General features: G+C 44.2%; 1 protein-coding gene across 2 annotated transcripts in view; it reads left to right on the forward strand.

The window, feature by feature from the left end:
• Positions 1-10,966, forward strand: part of ERLIN1 (ER lipid raft associated 1) — a 65,152-nt gene that overhangs the window by 3,578 nt on the left and 50,608 nt on the right. For both annotated transcript variants that reach the window (XM_019512187.1, XM_019512188.1), the window contains exon 2: positions 5,199-5,322. In XM_019512187.1, coding sequence (XP_019367732.1) covers positions 5,210-5,322 — 113 coding nt within the window. In that variant the 5' untranslated portion in view covers positions 5,199-5,209. The remainder of the gene's footprint in view (positions 1-5,198; positions 5,323-10,966) is intronic.

Consider the following 10,966-nt stretch of genomic DNA (forward strand, 5'->3'; position numbering starts at 1 on the left):
TCTTGGTCTAGATTCATCATCTGCTCTTCATCCAGATACCTATATTTCCTCCAGTATGGTTCCTTGTATTTATAGCAGGCTTTATTGAGCTTATGATTTTGCTGAGTAAATATAATGGATAGTGAAACAGGCTGGTATTAGCAAGGAAGCCTGTAGGAACACTGAATTGGCATGAAATTGCCAGTGTACATAACAAAGCATAAGCCAGGCATGTTAAGGATACAGCCCGCTGAGCTATTTCACCCACTGCATGGGGCTTCTACGGTGGCTGGGAATTCAGAGGTGGGGTGAACGGGGGCAGGGCCTTCCAGCAAATGCCCAGCTACAAAGCCACAAAGTCCTGCTGGGGGGAAACGTTGGCAGCAAGGGGGCAAGCGATGGCTGCGTTAACCCAGATACTGCCACTCATACCACTGGCAGGTCTGGATTCAACTCGCGGAGAGCTCCACAGTCTGGATCCAGGCTGGGGGCCCTGGTGACACTGGTACTGGCATGAGCAGTGCTTTTATCATTGAGGTCCAGGGAATAGCAAACAGCTAGCATTATTTGTCCTTTATAAACGGCACTGTCTCTGTGACAGAATAGTTGCATTTCATGACAATTGATATTAGAGGCCTGGGGGAGATCTGGTAGCTGCAGTATGGTTATGTGCTGGCACCCAAAAATAAGCTATCACCAGTGAACTATGATCAACAGCCTTTTTGAGAGAGATCCATGCTGTTGGTGGTACAGGAAACAATACCTACTTTGAAGATGAGGTTGGGTGTCAAGTGTTGGTTTGTGAGTTTGTTGCATAATATGATAGACAAGGTTCTTTGGGTAAATGTGATATCTTTTATTAGACCAACTAAATATTTGGAAAAATTGTTCTTTGCAAGCTTTCGGGCACCAACATCCTTCAGGCATAAGGAGAGTCTGCTGGTGTTGTGTGTTCTGGATGGAATAGAAACCAGCATGCAAAATGCAGGTCTGTGAACATGCAGATGTGTGGCAGTGAGGATCAGGGGCTATGGGAGATGAAAGGCCTGGGGTTATCAGATGTCAGGCAGGTTATAATGTGCCATAAATCCGATGTCTACATTTAGTCCATGGTTTTTGGTATCTCAGATTTATGAAGTGAAGTTCATAGGCTTGTCTATGAAAGGTATTTTGTAAATTCCGTTTGAGGCTTAGAACTGAGAGATCGAAGAGAGAGTGGTTATCTTGTAAGAAGTGTGCACCCACAGGTAATTGGGGTTTTTTTGTCTTTGATTTTTGGTATGCATTCACTCTGGTATGTGATTTGGTAAGCAGTTGTTGTTTGGTTTCTCATATATATTTTCCTGGTGATAGTTTTGTTGTGGGGTATATTAATTGTGGGGGTGGTGGAGATGTGTCGGCAGGTTTTGCGTTTCTTGTCATGGCATGGTCTGGATCCATTTGGTGTGTTATGGGCCGTGATGAGATTGGTGAGGTTTGGTGCTTGCTTAAAGGCTAGGATGGGTGGTTCTGGGAAGATCCCTTTAAGAACTGACTTTCCTTCCCTAGAGAGGTGTTGGCTCTTGTACACTAGGGGTTCTGAGTGCTCTCTGAGTCCTGCAAGCCATGACTAGTGTGGTACTTGGGGTTCATCGGGAGCTGACCCACCTGCTCTCTCCCTCTCCGCTACTCTTCCCCTCTTTGGGAACCCTAGGAGGCTTTGAACTCCCAGGGGCTAACCAGTCATCTTTATCAGCTGTGCCTTCCTGCAGCTGGCCATAGCTGCCCCCACCCCCTCTTCAGTTTGCTACAGTGTTTGTCACCAGGCACTGCACAGAGGATTGGTGCCCTGCTCAATTAAACTTACTTGAGGAAATATTTTGAGGTTTTTAATGTAAGGTATTTTTCAGGCTGGAAAGTGATCCTAATCCATTTAGTGTGCTTTTTGTGTAGCATAAGGTATCTAACGCACCAGCTTAACCATTGGACATACTTTAGAAGGATACCCAATTTTTGTTATTCTTCTCCTAGAAACGGACTCCAGAACAACCCTTGGTAACCTGTTCAAATGATTGATTATTCTCCTGGTTAAGAATGTGCCTTATTTCCAGTTTTACTGATTTTTATCTTTCAGCGTTTGGTTCTTGTTCTGCTTTTGTGTGCTAGGGTAAATAGCCATCTGCTATCAGATACCATCTCTCTGTGTAAATGACCACGTAATATTCTCTTTGGTGAGATAAATTGAGCTCCTTAAGAAGCAGGTTTTCCAGATTTCAACTTGTTCTTGTAGGTATGGACCCATGAGAAACCTGTTGTGGGGACAGGATGACTTTACAGTGCCTCGGCTACTCTGAAAACTGTAGACATGTCCTTACCTTGTAATGAATGGATGCTAAATTGCTGTAGGGATAAGATGCTCTAGTTTAGCTTCTCGTACAAGGAGGGCAGGGCAGGCTCACAGGCAGCTACTGTGAAGCAGCTCTTTAGAGCCCTGGCCCCTTTACCTATGTATCCATTCCTTGTGACTCTTCTCAATCCTCCTCCTAGAAATTTCTGCACCAGAACTGGACAGAGTATTCCAGGAATGATCTTGCCAGTGCTGCCTGTACAAGCTTTAACACCTATTTATTCCTGCTTCCAGTTCTCTTGTTCATATTATAGCTAGTGATCATGTTCACCTGCTTAGCCTCCACTCTGTACTGTCAGCTCGCGTTCAGTTAGTCTGGTAGTGCAACCACTATCACCACTTCAGAGTACCTGCTTTGCAGAATGAAGTCCCTTATCCTGTCCATGTGACCTACGTTCCCTGTTGTTAGTTATGATTTTATTATTGTATCTTCTAGTGCATGACACAGTTTTAGATTTCCTTTTGAGTGGGAAATATGCCATGTTTTATACACCAAAGCTATATAAGAAAACAGATTGTTAGACTAACTAACAAAAGCTGACCAATATGCAGTCAAGTTTATGTTAAACACCTTTCTGCTACAATTTTATCCTTTTTTGGGGCAGACTTATGCACAGGTGCATTTTATACATTGGGAAACACAGTCCAGTATAAACGCACCTCGTTCTTTTGGGCAGGCAAAGTTCTTTGAGTAGATGTTTTTAGTTCTATTAGACCTACTGAATAGTTGGAAAAAAAATTTTGGCAAGCTTTTGAGCGCAGTCACCCTTCTTCAGGCATAGGAAGTCTGTGCTGTCCTGAGACTCCAAGGAAAGTTTTTTGTGTGTGTTTTTTTTTTTTTGTTTGTTTTTTAATTGTCACCCAGACAGTATCTTCTGTTGCACAGTTCATCAGCAGTTATTTCTTCCTTCTGTGTATATCACTGATGAAGAGAATGAATAATGTTAGGCCAGGAATTGATCTCTGTGGAACTTGAGCAGCAGTGCATACTGCCCCAGCATTTTAGCTGACTGGCATTGTTGCATAGTGGCCTCTGACTTTTTTTTTCCATCCAGGAGAACACAGAACATTGCAGACCTCCTCAGCCTGAAGAAGGGTGTTTGTACCCAGAAGCTTGCAAAGAAGAATTTTTCCAGCTGTTTCAGTTGGTCCAATAACCTTTTCTGCCTGTATCTTTAGACCAACACGGCTACACCTTATACCTACTCATTAAGTATTTCTTTTTGGGATACGTCAGTTAATCAGCTTTAAATCCATGTAATGCTGCCATTGATTTTTATCTAGCACTAATTTTTTAAAATCAGAATCATCAGCAATACTAAGTCAGATATCTTCAGAAACCAGTGCATTATGTTCACAGTTACTTTTATCACTCAGACTTGTAAAATCACTAATGAGCTCTATATCAAGTTAAACTTAACAAGACTGGCATTGATTACATTTCCCTCCTTGCATTCTTTATTGCTAATCCCTGTTCAGCCATTCCAGGGCTTTGTCTATGGTTAAAGTCAAGATACCTTGGTTGTAATTCCCATTTTATCCCAATTTACCTTGAATAATTGACATGCCAGTAGCTTTCTCACTAGCCTCTGAAACTTCTGCTGTATTCCAAGATTATTAAATGCCATTGTCAATGTTCTGTTGTTGTAATGAGAGTGAGAATGGCAGAAAAAGGAGGACAGGCAGGAGAGCACCGAGTTGGCACTGGCTGGGTTGTTGCTGTGCATACCGCTGGTGTTATGTGGGTGACCAGCCGGTGTGTGGGTTCATAGGTGGGTTGATTTTTTTTTTAAAAAAAAAATAAAAATCACAGGCTTCGTAATGAGCTTAGAAAATCAAGACCAAACCTTGCAGAAAAGAGAGGTATGCAATTGGTGCCAGTTGCCTTTTTAAGATGGGTTAATTTCAGGTTGTCGAGGAAAATGAGAAGGAGCTCTTGGATAAGAACAGGGAATTAATCTTTCCTGATCATAAGTGGCAGTGTGAGCTGTGCAACAGCATGGACTGCCCTGCCTTTGAAATAGGAGTACCATCATAATGGGACACGCAGGTGGGAGGCTGTGGTCCCCCTCAGTTTTCTGCTCGGAGATGAGAACAGCAGTTTCTCCATTGTTTGCTCTCAGCTCCATGCTGAAGAGAAAAAATAAAATAGAGGTTTTGGCTGGATGGAGGGAGAAGCATCCCCAAAAACTTTGATTCCTCCTCTTTCCCATCATCTATGAATTGAGCAGAGAGGAAGCAGCAACAGATTAGCTCTCTTGCCCTTTGGAATGATGTGTTTCCTCTGCTGGATGGGAAGGAAGTCTCCCAGTCAGTTTGTGACTGTAGCGTGCCAGCTGCTCCTGAGTTGTAGATGGAGTAAGCTAGGACTTAGCAAGACTTATCTAAAGATCCGCTAAAGAAGTTTGTGCTTTCCGTTAGGGATTATTTTACAACAACTCACTGTAAAGCAACAGTTCTCAAACTGGGCTAGACTCAGGTTGCTGGCTCCTTTTCTTTTGTTTTCCACTGAAATCACTTTAAATGAAGCTTAAAATATGTGTGCCACTTCTAATATTGTACTGTTGTACTATGTGAGCAGTGCTGTAGCTGGAACAAGATTGCCATATGTCTGTGAGTAGGCAGGATGATGGGCTGTGTGATCAAGAATGGAGAGGCAATCTGTTTGTCAGGGTTGGGTCCAGACTATGAGAAGGTTTGGGAGCCTGTGCTCATGAAAAGAATCCATAGGCAAGAAAAGGTGGGGTATTCTGGTCATTGGGTGACCATAACATTGATGGATGTGTATGGTAGTGGCCCTGAGTGTTACAGTGACTGTGTTTTGTTCCCACAGATGATGTGAAAATGACCATGGCCCAGGCTGGGGCAGTAGTTGCGACTGCAACAGGAGTTCTGCTGTTTCTCCTCTATGCCTCCATTCACAAAGTCGAGGAGGGCCACTTGGCTGTGTATTACAGGTACTGTTCCTAGTAAGCATGTCCAAGCCTCTTGCCAGTAAACAGTGTTTTTCTGGGTTTAACCAGAAAATGCAGTACGCTTCCTCAAAGGAAAGCTTTGGGTAGGTGATTGTCCAGGTCCACGTTCCATGTCTGGGCCCTGTCTCAGGACAGGCAGGTCTTCTATTACCAATACATAAATGATAAAATTGGCCTAAAATCATAAGCTTTTTCTTTTAAAAAAAAAAAAAAAAAAAATCTTGATTTCTGCTGGTTTTTTTTCTTTTTTGTATGACCTTTCCTACCCTAGCATGCAAGACAAGTGTAGGATAAAAGTACAATTGTAAATGTATGTAGAGTATGCACACGAACATGGCCTTTTGAACTCTTGCATACATACTCTGGAGTTCCTCACCATCAGCCTGTCCTGCAGTCTTCAGCACCTGGCCCTAACCCTCCCTTGCCCCCTTCCCACCCAAACTATTAGAAATACCTTTTTCCTAGTAGATCTTTGGATTATTATTCTTATTTCCAGCTGCTAAGTGCCTGAAAGTAAACATGCTTTACTGTTCCATTCTTCCATGTAAGCAGTCGCTCTGGTTACCATGGAGAAGTTATACAAATGTGGTTGAGAGGAGTATTCTCCTGCCAGCAATCTCCAGAAGGTGTGTGTCTCTCCATGAAAATAATTTGGGGCCTCTGATCTAGTCAGCATTTCAAGTAGTTAATCATAATAGTGTAACTGTTAAAGTCCCTTCCAGGCCAGCATGCAGAAGTACAATTCCTACCACTGTGAAGTTTGCCACAATGTTCACCCTGCAGGCTTGGATTCTCACTTGAATGAGAACAGAAGTCGTATCTACAAACTGCATCTGCACCAGAGAAACAGAAAATGCAGAATCTGGGTTCTGCTGCCCTGGGAATCTTCCATTTACATTAAATAAATCACAGCAATGATAACTGTTAAACAATCTGGGGTATTTTTCAGGTCACTCAGCACAGTGGTATATTCACCATTACTTCAGCGTTTTAAAGTCAGACTGGCTTACTTTAATTAATGAATACATAATTAAATAAAACCAAGAAAAGTGCTGTGTTCTACTGCATGTCTTTTATGTGTCATGGTGTTCTCTGGTTCTCAGAAAGTCTATGGCAAAGGTCTGCTCAAGTTGAATGATCAGGGCATGCTAGTTTCTATAGCCAGGGGTGTATAATGGAGAGATGCAGCTGGCATCCTGTCTAGCCATGTTTGACTGCCATCCTGAATGAGCAGGTATCCACTTTCAGGTATGTCTGCTAAAGGCAGCCTTTGGCATGAGTCTAGAGCGGGGATGATACTTGCACCTTTGCACTTTAACTTCTCCACCATCACATCCTGACTCCCCTGTGTAGTAGGACTTAAATCCTTTAATTTTCTTACCTACAGAATCCACCAAGGCAAATCAGATGGCCTGCACTATACAGCAGGCCAGACCAGAGTAGGTAACTGTTTCTTCTGGCCTTAACATCTATGAAAGACCATCTTGGTCGTGATTCAGCTTTATCACATACTTTGCACAATGGACAAAATGCAGTTGCGTTGGAAAGGTTTATGAGACTGTTATTTTGCAGGCCTCCAAAATGCGGAGGTTACATATGACTGCTCCCTAATGGCATGTGAAACTTATTGCAGGACTTACATCTGAGGGATTCTGCTGCAGGTTCTTGAAGTTTTCTGTGTTACAAACTTTCTCAGATGTTCTTAATTTTATTTAAATTAAGCAATAACCTTGTCAAATTAGATGCATTGAAGCTTATTTAAGTTTCTTCCTTTGAAATGAGAAGCTTTTTTTTCCAGTGGGGAATAAAATCCTTTTGCTGAGTACCCAACTCTCCCAGCTTTTAAAACTGGCTGTTCTAAAAGAAGCTTCTTTGTAGTCCTAATAGTATAAGTTGCCATCACCAGCTTCTGTGACCCTGAAGATTGCAGTTCTCCTCTCTGCTTCTCTTGTGTCAGCCCTTGCACACCTTCATCTTGTTATACTGGAGTCAGTGTCAGTCTCTAAGTTAACTTCATCTGTGGCCTGAATGTTCTGGTGCATACATTTTCTCAGCTGAAAGAAGCTGCTATTCTTGAATGTGTTCTAGGACCTTGTTCCTGGCTATGGGCAAGAGACTAACCATTAGATTTGTACAAAAGAGGCACTTAGGCAGATATTTAGAGGGGGGTTGGTATTTGAAGGTAGTGCACACATCTACCACCAGCTGGATGCATCTTTTAGTAAGCAATATCTGCTCCACCAAGGGCTAGTTTCCTGTGAAGACCTGGCACAGCTTGCTCTGTATGCCCAGGTGTTGGAACAATATACTAGAGGCCTTTCGGAGAGTTAGCCATTGCAGCCACACTGCTCTCCAGGATGCCAGCATTTCTGTGTTCTGTACGAGGCTTGTAAACTGGTTATCACTGGGTGACAAGGCAAGGACAGAACTCATCTGATTCAAAGCCTTGGAGAACCTGGGGTTTCAGTAAGCCTGACTCAACATTTGCTGCATCAAGACTCAATCAGCAATAATAGCTATTTCCAAGGCCTCAGCACACAGTGTATCTTGAGGCTGTTTTATTGATTTGAGGTCAGTAGCGATCCATGTTTCCGGGTGGGATCCATGTATGCTGAATACCTGATCATGCCTTCATAGTTGAAAGTCTGGAGGAAGATCCCTACGATCACCACCTTTTTAAAGACTGTTTTCCTTGTGGTGGTGTCAGCCTAGAGGGTGAGGAAGCCCTTGGCATTCAAATTAAAGAGGGGAAAAAAGCAGTAGAAAACTGTAGCAGGGCTCTCACAAGAAAGCGGTGCTGTCTCTTTGCAGTCTAGCCCAGGCTACCCTGCCTCTCACTGAATCCAAGATACTGCCTAAGCAGAGAATGGGAAAGGAGGATGACTGCATTGCTTGGGTAGCTGTAGACCACCACTAAAATGTCTAGCTAGAACAGCTGAGTTTAGGGATTTGTAAAGACCCAGTGAAGGGTCAGGTGCCTTTAAGCACTAAGGGAGTCCCAGAGATGGGGAATGAAGTGGGAGATGATTGAGAGGTGTCTGTCACAATGGGGAATGAGGAGTTAGAGACTTTTAAGATACCTTTGTCCAGTCATTGAGATCACCCTGGGATAACAGAGTGAAACTCTGAGAGGGCCTGAGACCCCTGAATGTGAGGCAGATGTGGTGATAAGATGGTGTGCATTACAGAGCCATCAACGTGTTGACTTACAGTTCTGTATCTGTCTCTTTGGTGACAGAGAAGGCTGTCTTCAGCTGTACCAGTGTCTGGGATCCATTCATGATATGAACTGGTTGGTTGAGGCTACAGACAGCTAAACGTGGCGATGCATATCCACAAGATTGGACCAAGACAAGATAGTCTTGTTTCTCCAGCTCTGTTAATTGTTTTCCTAGACCAGTGATTCTTAACCAGGGTGTCATGGCACTTTGGAGTACCCTGAGATCTTTTCAAGCGTGCCACACAATGTTACTACTGTTACGTGTGCAGACATGATTCTCAAGATAAACTCAGATTTCAGCTAAGATACCATAGTGTTAAAATCTTTCTGCCCTGTTGCGGCCTTTCTGAGTTCTTTGCGATACAAGCATTGCTCTATTATTTTTCTGTAGTCAAAACATGAGTGAAAAGTAAGAGCTGGCATTTTCCAAGGGGTGTCTTGAGTCTTAAAAAGGTTGAGAACCACTGTCCTAAATCCTTGGCTTCTTTCAGATGACCAGAAATAGCAGTCAGCAGGAGCATGTCATTCTGTTTGTGCTTGGCTAGAAGGCTGCAACTTGTCCTACCAATTGCAGGAGCTCCCTACCATGAGCTGTGTTCCTATTGTTATGGGAGTACAGATTATTTATATGGGACTGCACTTACAAAGCTTTCAGAGTCTAGCTAATGCAAACACTGGCATTACCTAACATTTCCTCTTTCTTTGCACTCTTGTGCCAAAGTCAGCTTGATGCATTTTTTTTCCACCCACTCCTTGGAGACCAAGGTCTTGCACTGTGCTCATGGCAAAGGGGGGCAAATCTGAAAGCCTGCAGTCCTTGTGATATTCTGTGCTTATGTGAACTTTGATGTAATTGTAAATGCATCTTGGGAAGTCGGTTGGACATCATGAAAGCTGGAAGAAATATGTGAAGCAAGAGTGTTTAATGTGGTATGCTCTGGAATACAGAGCATATTTCACCTTTTGTTAGAGGAGCACTTAAGTATTAAAATTACCCCCTGGGGGCAGCTCTCAGTAACCACATGAAACTGCAGTTCTGGGTAATGATACAATTTCTTTGGGATTTTGTTCTGGAGCGTATACAATTTTAATAATTAAGGCAATTAATACATCTTTAGCTTTGGGAGCTAACTTCCATTGCTGGTGGGTGTTTCCCAGAAAATAGATCGCTGTGTTTGGTGTCCTACCCAAATTCTTTATAGTGTTCTGGCAATAAAAAACCCCAACTGTGCATTCCCTTAAGCCTCTCCTGCTCTTGGCCTGCCCATTATGGTGTGTGTTTGTCAGGAAAAGGCCAATGTCAGGGCCTTAAGTCAGCTGTGAAACATAGAAATGAAGTGAAGCCCAGATTTCTGTAAGCGCATCTTCCCTCCCATTCATCCAGCAACCAGGCTCCCGCCTTTTCCCGGTCAACCTCTGAACTCTCATTAGTGACAGTAGTTTCTGTGCTGCTGCAGAATGATGTGTACAGGGAGTTGGCAAGCAAACACCAGCCCCCACCAGGCCAGGCAGCAACAGCAGCACTGGTCCCTGCTCTTGTCTGGCTCTGATCTGGTTCCAGTCCTGGTCCTGGCCGTGTGGTTTCATAGTTAGTAGGGTTGGAAGGGACCTGAGCAGATCATCAAGTCCAACCCCCTGCCATGGCAGGAAAGAGTAGTGGGGTCAAACGACCTTAGCAAGGTGTTTCATCTAGCCTCCTCTTAAAGACCCCCAGGGTAGGAGCCAGCACCACTTCGCTTGGAAGTTGGTTCCAGATCCTAGCCGCCCTGACAGTGAAGTAGCACCTCCTGATGTCTAGCCTGAATCTACCCTCTGCCAGCTTGTGACCATTATTCCTAGTCACTCCTGGTGATGCTTGGGGGAACAGGAACTTCCCCGGTGCCTGCTGGTCCCCTCTGACTAGTTTGTAACAGGCCACTAGATCCCCCCTCAGCCTTCTCTTGCGGAGGCTGAGCAGGTTCAGGTCCCGTAGCCTCTTCTCGTAGGGCCTGCCCTGCTGCCCCCTGACCATGCGAGTGGCCTCCTCTGGACCCTCTCCACATTGTCCACATCCCTCCTGAAGTGCAGCACCCAGCACTGGACACAGTACTCCAGCTGTGGCCTGACCAGTGCCACATAGAGGGGGAGGATCACCTTCTTGGAGCTGCTCGAGATGCATCTGTGGATGCATGACGGTGTGGTTGGCCTTCTTGACTGCATCCTCACGCTGCTGGCCCATGTTCATCTTGGCATCAATGATGACTCCAAGATCCTTTTCTGCCTCTGTACTGATGAGAAGGGAGTTCCCCAGCCTGTAGGTATGGTGCCAGTTGTTCCTCCCCAGGTGCATCACTTTGTACTTGTCGGTGTTGAATCCCATCCTATTCTCATCTGCCCACCCTTGTAACCTGTCTAGGTCCAATTGCA

This window comes from Gavialis gangeticus, unplaced genomic scaffold, assembly GCF_001723915.1.
Source record: "Gavialis gangeticus isolate Ggan-Ray unplaced genomic scaffold, GavGan_comp1, whole genome shotgun sequence".
Taxonomy (NCBI): Eukaryota; Metazoa; Chordata; order Crocodylia; family Gavialidae; genus Gavialis; species Gavialis gangeticus.